This window comes from Punica granatum, chromosome 6, assembly GCF_007655135.1.
Source record: "Punica granatum isolate Tunisia-2019 chromosome 6, ASM765513v2, whole genome shotgun sequence".
NCBI lineage: Eukaryota > Viridiplantae > Streptophyta > Magnoliopsida > Myrtales > Lythraceae > Punica > Punica granatum.
This window is the reverse complement of record NC_045132.1, coordinates 17,754,654-17,768,075: the sequence shown is the minus strand read 5'-3', so window position 1 is coordinate 17,768,075 and position 13,422 is coordinate 17,754,654. Positions and strand designations below refer to the sequence as shown.

Sequence of the window (13,422 nt, the reverse complement as noted above, 5' to 3'; positions counted from 1 at the left end):
TCCATAGTGATATTTATCTTGCTCTTTTTTAGTTGATATTATAATTGTAACACCCTCAACCTGTTGAAATTTTTTTTGGCCATATCCTCTTTCTATTTATAAAAATATTCCTCTCTTCTTCTTTTTTTTCATGTACCGTGATATTCAGAAACCTAATCAATTCAAATCGAATCAATCATTTAAGAAGTAAAGTTTTCACCACGTAAATTTTGTTCATTTACAATATTCAAATATGAAATCTTATTTAAGACAAATAAATATCGAACTACTTGAATTATGTTTGATTGAAAATATCTTCTTTTTTTTTTTTTCATGAGCAATTCGAAACACATCCTTTTTCGTTTTCTAGTTACCTACAAAGACAGCAACACATTCTCGGGCGAAAAAATAAAAAGAAAGGGAAAAATGGATAACTATTTGAAAAACGGCCTCTCACCTTACGGTTCTCGTCATTGGCTTCAGAAACTTTAAAAGATGAAAAAATCAAAAATAAAAATTAATAAAGGAAAGAAAATCACATATCGAATCGATCCGAATCGCTTCTCATTTTTACAGCGAGAAGAAGACTCTGAGAAGGAAGCCGCCATTGTTGTTTGCCAGTGAAGCATCATTCCCCCCTCTTCTTCTCCCCCGTCGGATTCTCTAGCCGGATCCCGTTCCTCTGTTTGTCGGCGCTGTGCTTCCCCTGCCGGCTGTCTCCGGCAGGCCTGTCCCCCTAACTGCCCGGCTTTGTCGAATTGGACCTCGATCATCCGCCCAGATTGCATTCCCTCCCGGATGTGTTGAGCTTTGAGCGATTGGTTTTGTACTGGAGTCGGTTGCAGTCATATAGATACGGCGGCAGGTCAATCGCAGGTCAGATCAGGGTTCGCGGCCGTACGAGTTCCTTCGGAGCTGGCATATGGACCATTTCGACGATTGCTTATTGAATTCGAAGTGCGAGCTGTAGCATTAGGGTTTATCTTCCAGCGAGGTACCTATCCTTTGGTTGAATTGGCAAAAGCTTGCGCATTGAGGTTTAGGTTGTCTGATCTTTGTGGTTTATGGTGATTTGCAGGGATTATTGGTTGATGTGAAGTTTGCAATGGCGGATTTAGAGTCAATTCTGTTCATCGTCATTGCATTCCTTTGCACCGTTGGGTCCATTGCCTTGGCGATATTCCATATATACAGGCATCTCTTGAATTACACCGAGCCCATTTATCAGAGATACATTGTCCGCATCATATTCATGGTTCCGGTGGGTAATCTGTTCTTCTGGTGGAAACTACGTTGTCTTTCTATTAGCCTGGGATTCATTTTGAAGATACTTGATGATAAATTTTGGGATTTGCATAGCGCTGTGTAATTATTTCTTCCATTGGCAGGTTTATGCGCTGATGTCTTTCTTGTCGCTCATCTTGCCAGATAGTTCGATATACTTTAATTCCATTCGAGAAGTGTAAGTTTTGTCAACTTTGCCTTTTTTATTTTTTCCATTACAGTTCAAACTGTCAAATAGTTGAGATTGTTCGTGCTGCATCTGCGTGTCCTTTTTATCTTCTGGTACTTTAATCACTCTTTTCTTTTCTTGATTCTTGGTCAAATTTCTTTGGGCGTTCTAAGACTCCCTCATATCCGTTGTTTTCTTTAACCATTGGTTGGAAGTCCCTCCATTATGAACTGCTTTTATGAAGCTCTGCATCTAATGCTTAGGCCTGACTAAGGGACTGAAAGCTGAAGACAACCTGAGCATAGATGTCCATCATATTCTCATATGTCTGATCATTAAACTTCTAATTTTCCGACTAAATGAGCAGCTTGAGAGTTTGGAGTTCCTCCACACGATTTATCTGTCTCTGTAGTATCATGACTATGTCATAATAAGAGTAATATGACGTCTGGTCTATATTTGTTGTTTATGCAACCGATATTTTCTCTTTGTTATTCTTTGTCTTTCTTTTTTTGTCGGAAGGTTCACAACTTAATTGTTTTTTTTTTCCTGATTGGAATCCGTGATATTTTTCCATGAACAATTCTCTCCCCTATCTAATACCTATTACTTATGATCTCTTTCAGTTACGAAGCATGGGTCATTTATAATTTCCTGTCATTGTGCCTTGCGTGGGTTGGTGGCCCGGGAGCTGTGGTGTTAAGTTTAACTGGCCGAGTACTAAAGCCATCATGCTACTTAATGACCTGTTGCCTTCCTCCATTGTCACTAGATGGGTGAGTAGTCGACAATCAAACTTTGATCTGTTGATTAATATCTTGTTGATGTAAGTCTTTAGATAGGTAGAATATATGCGCATGAACTTGCATGACCTTTAGATCCTTAGAATTAATTTAGTTAAATCAGATAACTGACTCTTAGAGCCAATTTATCTTCATTACTTTTGCTTCTCATGCGTTTATCTTATTGCTTGCATGTGGAATATTACTATATTATCTAGAGCTCAATCATTCAACTTACAATGTGGAAATTTTTTTTTACTGAAAATCTGTTGAGCATGTTTCAAATATGCATTGGATAAACAATATTTATAGTTGTCATAAATGTGTAGATCTCTAGGTGGAAGTTTTTCTTTTCCTTGGAAAGAGCGGTGTGGCTTATGGATTTTATGGTGATCCAGAGAATTTCATGGTAACCGCTTGAACAGATAGGTGTTGAGATTTATAAAATCTTTGATGCAGGCGCTTTATTCGGAGGTGCAAGCAAGGATGTCTACAGTTTGTGATACTGAAGCCCTTTCTAGCAGCTGTAACTCTTATACTCTATGCAAATGGGAATTATCATGATGGAAACTTCAATCCGAGGCAATCTTATCTGTACCTCACTATAATCTACACCATATCCTACTCGTTGGCTCTTTATGCTTTGGCATTGTTTTATGTGGCCTGCAAAGATCTGCTTCAGCCGTTCAATCCAGTTCCAAAGTTCATAATCATCAAATCTGTTGTCTTCTTGACTTATTGGCAGGTAACGTTTTGTTCTTATCTCTCTCTCTCTCTCTCTCTCTCTCTCTATATATATATATATATATATATATCTGTGTGTGCTTAACCAGAGAGACATGAGCCTTGGACCTAATACTGAATGATAATGCAAGTTGTAATTACTCATCTGGTTGGGGATGCATGTAAACTTCTGTCGTAAGTAAATTTATGGAAGCATGTTTTCCAATTACTTTTCCCTGACCCTTTGAAAATAGTAGTCAACCGCTGCTCCCTCTTGTCCAATAAGGCCAGAGAAAGAACCAAGCTAGAATAACTGCTGGAGAGGCTTGAAAGTTAGAAACCATGTCTAGTATGGCAGAAGCAAAATAGATATTTATCAAAGATGTGATTTGATAGAGCTACGGCCTTGTGTGAAAGTATCATGTTTATTGCTAAACTGCAATGTCTGAACTTCCAAGCAATTTTTCCTGATACAAGGTGGGATTTAAGTGCAAGCTTGCTTGCCTCTTATTTTTCTCACGTCCTGGAACTTTTAAGTTATGATGTACTTTATCAACAGTGTAGAAATTTTTCTGTGAATGCAATCTATCGGCAAGTTTTAAGCCTCATCTGGTTAAAAACTTGAACTTGAAGTATCCACGCCCTTCATCTCATTTTTCTGTTGCTTCTTTGCCCCCTCTTGCAGGGTGTCTTGGTTTTCCTTGCTGCAAAATCCGGGTTCATAAAAGATGCCGACCAGGCTGCTCGGTTTCAGGATTTCATCATCTGTGTTGAGATGCTGATTGCTGCTATTGGCCATCTATACGCTTTCCCATACAAAGAGTATGCAGGAGCTAATGTTGGTGGTTCTCATGGTTTGATTGGAAGCCTTACGCATGCTGTGAAGTTAAATGACTTGTACCATGACACTGTCCATCAGGTGACTGCTGAAATCTGTTCGTTTTATTTTCCAGTAAACAATACTCTAGTCATCCTTATTTATCTGCATTATGCTTGACATTTTCTAAACTTGCAGTTTGCACCGACTTATCATGAGTATGTGCTTTATAACCACACAGAGGGTGAAGAGGGAGCTAAGAAGTATCGCTCAAGAACCTTTGTGCCGACAGGCCAAGAAATGGAGGCTGTCAGAAAGAACAAAGCCATGTTTGGAAACAAGCTGGAGGAGGTGGAGCTCTCAGGCTCCTCTGCTACAAGCTCTCCGAACAATGATAGCAGAGTGCCTGATTCTACGAGTTCTGAGGCCCCCCAATCTTCTCTTCTTGTTGATATATCAGATCCCTTCTCTGTGTCATATGACATGTCACTAGTCGACCTGAACAGCTATCCTGCAGAAGTTCCAGCCGTCAGTGAGGAAGGAAAGAGATGACAAGGAAAATGATATTTTCCTGTGTAACTTCTGCAGCACGATTTTTTGCGAGATCAGTACGAGGTTCAGGTATCATCCTTCAGTCAGGGAAGCACTATTGCTTACAATTGTGTGTTGTCAGGTACTTCCCACTGATGTCGTCTTTGGTAGTCTAGTTGTCCTCTGTACATTGTAGATACCAAACTGCCATACGTGTGAATTTACAGTGTCAGAATTGGCTTGTGCTCTCTAGTTTAAAATTCTTTTCCGTGTGGTCTAGTTCTGATTTGCAGGATGATCAAATCCATCATCATATGATGATAGGGTTCAATCGACCGGCTAGCTTAATTAGAGTTGCTTGAGCATTATCATCGGCTGTGGTTTGTTTTCTCACCGTTTCACCTCCATCTTAATCCAAATTTCTGGTCCCGGCGTTTCTCAAGGGAGGACCCAGTTTCTTATTCCAAGTGGGGGTTTCTCCATTTTGTTATGGCTTTCACTGTCTTATTCACTTGGAACTTAGCTTTCTCATGCTTTCGGCCAGGTCCCAGGTGCTGTAGTACATGTTAAGCTTCATCAACTCTTTTAAAAATATGATGGCGACATGTCAAAAGGTACAAATGCCTAAATTTAGGTTAGAGATTGCACATAGTTAGGGAAGAAATATGCGGTTCATTATGTATTTTTATCATATGTTGTGTTCTGGTAGGAACATACGCCGGGTCAATAGTTTTGGTGCAAGTACGTTCAGGTTGTGGTCATTTCCTTCCCTTCCAGGCGTCTTGACTTTGTGAATTTTTGTAGTTAGCTTCGCAGGGGAAGATATACACTGAGAACATACGTGGGATTGGTGTTCATTGGATCTTTTTCTTTTTTTTTAGTAAATATAATATCTCATGGAGTTCGCTAAACTTGCAAGGAAGTACACAAAATACACATCAAGAAGAGATCTCTCTCTTATTTATTTATTTATAAATAATTTTTCTCGTTGGTGTGTTGAATAAGGGAAAGAAGAGATGGCATTTGGGTACAACTGTCTTTGATTAAAATTGATCTTGGAGTCACCATATGTTACGCAAGTTCCTCTGCATGCATGTAATGACAATGCATGTACTTTGCCTCTTTTATCTCCTTCCACTTTCCGGACTGCTTTTGCTCATCACGTAACCATCCATGTCAAGTTTTTCTCATTCTTCTTCCTTAAGATACAGCAGGCTCGTATGTCGGGAACAGTTCGGCCGTCCGAGACGGTATGTGTATCTCTGAAGATAACTTACCCTCAAGGAGGGGCATGAAATCATCGAGTAGGTCCCAAGCATGGGATCTCTAAGCCAACGATTTACGTTGAGAAGGATATTGAAACAGGTCTGTCAAACGGGAAATGGGCAGATTTTAGGCTGAGTTATTAAAGTGTGAGAGTTATTGATGACGGATTGGCGTGATCGATTGACTCACTAATTGGAGGATATGGCTCGTGAACATCGTAATCTTCCGTCAAACTGAAAACGGGGGAATGAAGGAGCAATGAAGCTCTGTGATGGAGGTGAAATTCGATGAACCGGCAGGAGAATCAAACCAAACTATTCGCGTTTGTTAAGGAAAAATAAAAAATAAGAAAACAAAGTTTACTTGTGCATCGTTTGAGGTTGCCATTACGTCGATAGTAAATAGTAACAATTCAAAAACTTAAAACAGGCTAGTCGTTGCGCTGACAAAAAGTTTTACCTATTAAATGTGTCGAACAAAAAATGTTTCATGTGTTCATTAAAAAAAAAAATAGGTTTCATGGGAAGAGTTATGATCGAGAGGGACACAAGAAACGAAAAAGACAAGTTAAATTAAAAGGAGAGAATTTTAAATTTTCCTATGTCATAATGATGCGCCGGAGAAATACTGATAAAATTGTTTCAATTAAGAATAATTATATGCTTTGTTTGATTTCACAATATGATTTTAAAATCACACTTTAACTTAATTTTACTTCCAATAAAACAAAATAACTCATACAAAATCAAAAAGTGAGCCCCATTTATACCACTTTTTTTTCACAACAAAACAAAATAACTTATACAAAGTCAAAGGGTGGATCCCATTTATATCATTCATTTTCAAAATCAAAATTTAATTTTAAAATCATACTTTGAAACCAAACGCAGCATATAGTATTCGCTTGAGTGATTGATGCTCATTTTTTATTATATCCTCATAATAATCAATATAAAAATTATTCTAATTCAAAATTATAATGACAATGGCATGAGTTATTAGTTTACTTATATATTCAATTTAATGATTCTTCAACAGACGTGAGCGAAATTTTGAATTAATAGGATTTTAAACACATCAATTATAAGGATTTAATATTTTATTTTCTTTTTATTATAATTTAATTGATATTTTTTCACTTCAAGCCATGGAATAGCATTACCGAAAAATCTCTATGTTAAAGGAGAGGGCACAAAAGCCGCGTGATAGCCCACCTTCTAAAAAAAATGGCTGGAATTTCCCTTATTTATTGCACTTACCCGTACGAAGGAAAATTGAATTTATCACCAACCTATCCCAAAAGAAAAAGTAAAAAATTAATTTTATCATATAAAAACCATTAAAAAATTAACCACAGTTCCCTTGTATATATAGCAAGAACAGACACGAACACGATAGAAAATAATAATGATAATAATAACAATATTCCATCCATAAAGCTCGCCCCGTTTCCCTCCGCCTCCCCCCTTCCCCGGCGGCGCACTGTACTGCCTCCGGTCCCTACTTCTTCTTCTTCTTGCCCCCTTCCCCTTTCCATTCAACCCCTCCAACAAGAAATGCAACCATACGAAGAACCTCCCCATTCCTGAAATCACTTCCCACTTCAGACAACCCACGAGAGATTATTACCCCCATCCTATCCTTCTTCCGAGGGGCCGGAGATGGCGTTGACGGGCATGAGCTACAACTATACCTCCCTCACGGGCCCCATTTTCAGGACGGACTCGGCTGGGTACATGGCGGAGCCGGTGGGGTGCAGCAAGAGGCAGGTGTTCCTAAGGAGCTACCAGTTTAGCAGGAAGAGGAGCCTGTCGGAGCGGATCAGGAGGTCCCTGGTCCGGGTGAAGCGGCTGTTCTGGTTCAGGCTCCGGTCGGCCCGCAAGCTCAGGCGGGTCGTGTGGGCCAAGCTGTCGAAGCTCCGGCAGGGGTTCTACGGCCGGAGGAGGCCGTCGAGGTTCCTCCGCCTCGTCAACGGGAATCACTACTACTACCGCAGCAACTGCGATGGCTTCCCCTGCTTCTGCTAGAGCAAAAATTATTAGTCTGGTGGCCTGGCCGGTGGGTCTCTTTCTATTTTTAGCTTCTTTTTTTTTTCTTTAATTTAAAAATATAATTATAGTGAAGGAAATTATCTATTTGTTCTTCTTTTGTTAGTGATTAAATTATTAGTGTTAAGGGGTAAAGTCAAAAAAAGCAAAAAAGAAGAAGAAAGAAATTGATGGTTCATTGCATGATTTAATTGGATGCATAATTCTTCTGCTTTCTCTACCTTTTTCTTTTCTTTTCTTTTCTTTTCTTTATGGTGGTTTTGTTAAATCTGATGCTTTTTTTTTTGTCTTATAATTATAAAACCATTGAAAATGATTTTTTTTTATTTTTTTTGGTGTTGGGTGTGGAGAATTAAAGGCGATTTTAACCAAACAAGTTAAGTGGGAAGTGATGATGGAGAAGGGGAAATCACCTCAGCTGTGTGCCGATTTTGGCTCTAACAATTACAAGAAACAGTGAAAGTCAAAGGCATTGAAAGATCCAATGAGTTTGAATGAAAGAGAGTCGTGGAAGGAAAGAAGACGTTGCCGTCGTTGTTATTAATTTAATCTCTCGGCCTCTTTGGGTTTCTAATTCACATTGCACTTGTTGAATATATGGTTTATGATTTACATATCACTCCGACGAAGATCGTTGGCCAATTACAACCGTTAATTGTCGCAGAAGCCGGTTACAGTTAACAGCAGATCCACACAAGAATCCTGCGTATAGCCATAACCATATCGGCTGCATAGTCGGCCCCGCATTATTCACGCTGCTGGAGTCTGATCGGAGTTATATGCAGTTAATTGTCATGTCATGTGGTGTACGTCGGAATTCGGTTTATTTAGCTTTAGCTTCAATTGCATGGCAGACCCCCAAAAGGAATTTCTTCATGTTCATTTCTGGATTTCCTTTCGATTTCTCGGAGCGACCTTTTCTCCGTTCTTTGCTTCATTCTTTATCCCTTTATCACCTGAGATTCACGAGGATACTGATACAGAACAAAAGAGAAACACAGAGACGTGAAGTACCCAACTGACGCCATTAAAGAGGCCCTTTGCAGGGTTCAATTGGGGTTTCGGATATCAGTGTTCACACCAAAAAACCAGGCCTCATTTATCATCCTCTTCCTCTTTCCCATAACATTAAAAGAAAGGGATGCAATCCTCAAAGTTCAATGCTTTTGACCAACTCGCGTGACTTTGGTGAAAGCATGCACAAGTTCTGCTGTACAAAAGTTGAAAATCTATAAAAGTCGACCAAAGGAGGAGAAGAGTGACGACTGGTGATCACTTTGGCAATAAAAAGGTCTGGGAACCCTTTGTTGACCGATTTAAAAACCGAATTGGTGATCAAACGTGTTTCAATCGGCACTTGATAGGTCATATGGCACGCCGAGGCTTTTGTAATAACAAGTTATCCGGTAGAGCCATACATGTCAAGGTTGATAGCTTGTTTGGATCACGGACTAGATAGGAGTATAGAGGGATGAATTATGTAGAGTTATCATACAAATTTGTATAAAAACCTTTAAAATCCATCCCTCCATGATCATTCATAACCCGCGATCTAAACAAGCTCTAAGGAGTACGGTTCTCGATTAGCTGGTTAAGACATGTACACGAACATATGGTTTGGACATATCGAGATATTTATTTCCGAGGAAGATTCTGAGGTAAGGCTGCGGGATGGCATTATATTCCACGCAAAAAAATCTCACCAATTTGTGCAAAGATTGAAAAGGAATCAAATGGGTTCTTTGCTGTACAACACAGCCCCTCAAATGCGAGAAAGTCTCAAATGCCACGGACGTATATCACCTAATAATGTCACAAATTAATATAATTCATCAATTTTTTAAAAAAAATTAAGTTTTAGTAATATTATAAAAAAATCATTATGGATAAAAATAATTTTTTTATATATGGTGAAACAGTGTCGCTTGATATACTCGTTCCTGTTACGCATAATTCAATGCACGTTGACTTTTGAGGGAGAGATTGCATGGAATTCAGAGTAGATCTTCGCACGTGCTTTCTACACAATTAAGCAGCGCACTTCCAATCCAACCCAATGGCGTGTTGACTAAAGAAACATTTCATTCAAATCCAAAGTTGGAAACCACAGGGACGATGATGTTTTCGCTGTGTTGATGTTGTTGTTGGATCTCTGCATCAGAAATCAAGAAGGTCCATGAAGGACATGGGGAAAGAAGATCGACTGACTCGATCAGGAGCGGCCGATGCATTAGGCTGACAATGGCCTTTGCCTTAGACCGCCGAAAATTAGAGGCTCTCCAAGCGATCTATAGGCTCATAACTTAATGTTATATTTATTTTTATATAGATTAAAATCTCTAATAATTCATTTAATCTTTAATAATTATCTCTCTTATATTCAGTTAATTTTCCACAATTCCTATTTTTTTTTCTCTTAATCAATCCAATTTGTTTCTCATTTTCCCATAGTACCTCATTACTCTTCCTATCAACTAATAATGAATCTTATTTCACACACGCTTAATTCCCGTAGGATTAATTTGAACATTTGAATTGTCCATTAAAACTAATTAGCAATAGGCACGCACGCTTGACCCAAAAAAAAAAAGCAATCAAATAATTTAACTGATAAATGGTAATTTTCATTAATCGGCATAGGAAAGGAAAATAAAAAAGGTAAATTAGCTATTTGTTAGCTATGTAAACCTTCCTTATATTCTGCAATTAAGTGACAAGACCAACGACTATGCATTCTTCCCGATTGTAATTATTCTTTAATTAATTCACCAAGACCAATCGTCATTTTTTCCAATTATAAACTTTAACACCGCTCTTTTATTTTTTCAATCTTATATCTTGATTTTCAAGATCTAATTAGTAATTTTACAGCTCTAAAAGGTAGAACAATAAATCTTAGGGTTAATTACGTAGAAAAACACTACCTTTGCACTTTTTCCTAAACATAACACAACTTTTAGAAAATAGCACAAAAATACATGATATTTGTATTTTTTTCCTAAATATAGCACGATCTTTTGAGAGTAGCACATAAATGCACGACTTTTGCCCTTAAATATAACACAATCTTTAAAAAATAACACAGAAAAACACGACTTTCAGGTTTAGCTGCAATTCTAGTATGACGTCAATTATTCATCAAATAAAACCGTAATAGCTAACGGCGCCTGGTGGCACGACATGATTGGACGAATGGCTCCCACATATTTTTATTTAATTAAAAAATAATTCTAAAAATTTTAAAAATTAAAAAAGAATTTTTTTTAAAAGAAATGAGCGAATTGTAATTGCAAGAGCGCAATCGAAGCCCCCACCGCCAAAATAAAAATGCCCTCAATTTTGAGGCTCTTTCGATTCCGGCGGTGGGTGCCCTGATTACGGCCACCACCCACATAATTGAGATCATGTTGCGCCCAACGATCCCAATTGGGAGATAGTGGCCACTGGCATAGCCACCACCGTTGGTCCCCTCCCCCTTTTCTCTTATTGAGTTGAATCCCCCTTTCTTTTCGTTTAATTTTTATAATTTTTATAAGGGATTTTTACCTAAAATGACTAATGGTTTACGTGTTTTGTCAAATCTATCATATGCTTTTTTTTGTTAGCTATATCCCATGATTTACATTTTACTTCAAATCTATCCCGCCGTTATCTTTTCCGTCGACATCTAACGGTCGTGCTGACGAGGCACGTGGAGAGATAGTGGGCCCTCACTTGCCACGTGAGCGCCACGTCAGCACGGCCGTTAGATGTCGACGGAAAAGATAACGGCGTGATAGATTTGATGCAAAAAGTAAACCATGGGATATATCTGACAAAAAAAATCATATGATAGATTTGACAAAACAGGTAAATCATTAGCCATTTGGGGTAAAAATCCTTTTTTATAATTATTTTTTAATTAAATAAAAACCTGTTGAGTCTACTCGTCTAATCATGTTACACCATGTAACATCATTAGCTCCACATTAGCCGTTACTACTATAATCTGATTGAATAATTGACATCGTGTTAGATGCACAATTAAACTTGAATGTCGTGCCTTTTTGTGCATGCTATATTTTTTTAAAAAAAGTGCAAAGGTTGTGCTTTTTTGTGTTACTCTTAAAAGGTCGTGCTATATTAAGGAAAAGATATAAAGGTCGTGCCTTTCTATATTATTTTCTAAAGGCCGTGCTATATTTAGGGAAAAAAAAGTGTAAAGGCCGTGCTTTTCCGAGTGATTAACCTTAAATCTTGCATAAAAAGTGTTGTAAAGCGGACATTCGATTCGACTTATGATTACTGGGAATTCGACAAATAATCTGCCCAATTTAAGCCTAAGCTCAAGCCCACAACATATTTGAAAAGGGGGCAATAGAGAAAACTTATCAAGTTGAAGGGAATATATAAAATTGTTGTAAACTTCGGGGCAGAAGGAAGGAAGGAAGAAAGAAGTTGGTTTGATAAGCTTCTTTTTTTGATAAGTGGTTTGATAAGCTTCAGTACTTCAGCAGCAGAACCAGAGGAAACTCATGCATGGAGAATGGAACATCCTTGTCCCTCGCAATAATTGAAAGAAGATGGATCGGATTATTCATGACACCCTCTAAGCGATGTACGTAAAATTAATCACTAAACAAGAACTCAACTAGGACCTTGTTTAGATTAGCTTGACATGACCCATGCAATTCGATTGCTTCTGTGATGATATGTTCCCAGAGTATATAATGATATGACAGGCCAGGTATCCTGCTCGGTTTATATGATCAGGTCCAGCTAATATGTTGAATCCGATTAATATTAGGTTTGGCTAAGAACATTTTCCTAGACCGACATGTTAACATATGTATGATTTAACCTTTCAAGTAACATATGTTAATATATCTCATTCCAGCTATTTCTGGTCATGCCTGGAATAGAAGTTAGTTGAGAGATCATGACTCGATCGCATTGACTTGCTTGTAGCTTTTGATCTTACCATTACGCAGAGAAAGTAAGCGGGAGGGTTTGCAGTATTGCTCTGTATCTGCGTTTGCTCTTGTATTACTGACCTATTTGATGGTTCTGAAGTGACCCGTGTGGTAGATTTCGCGAGTACTACGATCAAAATAGTTAACAGGTCCTCTAGTCGAGAAGCCAATCTAGAGGATTTTCTCATACACTTGTGGTGGATTCTCCAATGTCCGATCGAAAGACATCTTTCACACGTCTTGCCACAATACATTGTTTTGTCCTACCCGGCCATGGCAGTGCAAGATACAGTCTGATCTCAGCTTTTGAGTAAACAATCTGTTAAGCAGCCAATTTTCCTTGAAGTTCAAATTGATAGGGAAGTGCATCACAACTCGCAGTTGTAATTTTAGGCATTAGTTTTAACACTTCGTATTGACATGCAGGCAGAAGCAGACAGAACAAAAGTACCAGAAACGTGAGATGAGGTTACCAGAATCTATTGTCTTTGACTGTACTAACAATGTCTAATCGACATGTTTTGACAGGATCATTTCTAATTTCTTTTGACTGATCAGAAGGAAAGCAACGCTAATCGAATGCTAAGGTCCTTGTAATACTAAAATGTGTTAATAATGCCCGTCACCCGTGATAAGAGGTTGTCACTCCTTTCTTCTCACAAAAATTATAAAATGCATTTGGTCAAGGAGCAGACCAAATGGAAACCTGGTCGGGCTTGGTGCTCGTATCAATCCAGCACCGAACCAAAATCATGCCCATAATGAGAATGGTTCCTTTTTATACCAGTTCCGGCTCTGTTATGGTTATCGCTTTTGCTTGTGCTGGAAATGACTGGATCTTGGTCAGTTTTCTCTACCGTTGCAAATGAAA

At 38.4% G+C, this 13,422-nt stretch overlaps 2 protein-coding genes across 4 annotated transcripts; both read left to right on the top strand.

Annotated features, from left to right (window-relative positions):
- The first annotated feature begins 484 nt into the window (after positions 1–484).
- LOC116211630 (transmembrane protein 184A-like) lies at positions 485–4,752 on the top strand. 2 transcript variants are annotated; one of them, XM_031546093.1, is made up of 7 exons: positions 485–973; positions 1,058–1,240; positions 1,368–1,441; positions 2,059–2,208; positions 2,674–2,959; positions 3,623–3,856; positions 3,996–4,752. In XM_031546093.1, the coding sequence occupies exons 2-7, from the start codon at positions 1,085–1,087 to the stop codon at positions 4,245–4,247; spliced, it is 1,152 nt and encodes a 383-aa protein (XP_031401953.1). In that variant the 5' UTR covers positions 485–973; positions 1,058–1,084; the 3' UTR covers positions 4,248–4,752. The 2 variants fall into 2 exon arrangements, with proteins under 2 accessions (XP_031401953.1, XP_031401952.1); XM_031546092.1 differs by having other exon boundaries at positions 489–973; positions 3,953–4,752.
- A 2,186-nt stretch (positions 4,753–6,938) lies between these two features.
- Positions 6,939–8,493, top strand: LOC116209906. 2 transcript variants are annotated; one of them, XM_031543660.1, is made up of 2 exons: positions 6,939–7,609; positions 8,264–8,493. In XM_031543660.1, exon 1 carries the CDS (start codon positions 7,213–7,215, stop codon positions 7,576–7,578), a length of 366 nt encoding a protein of 121 aa, XP_031399520.1. In that variant the 5' UTR covers positions 6,939–7,212; the 3' UTR covers positions 7,579–7,609; positions 8,264–8,493. The 2 variants fall into 2 exon arrangements, with proteins under 2 accessions (XP_031399520.1, XP_031399519.1); XM_031543659.1 differs by lacking the exon at positions 8,264–8,493 and adding an exon at positions 7,958–8,241.
- The last annotated feature ends 4,929 nt before the right edge of the window (positions 8,494–13,422 follow it).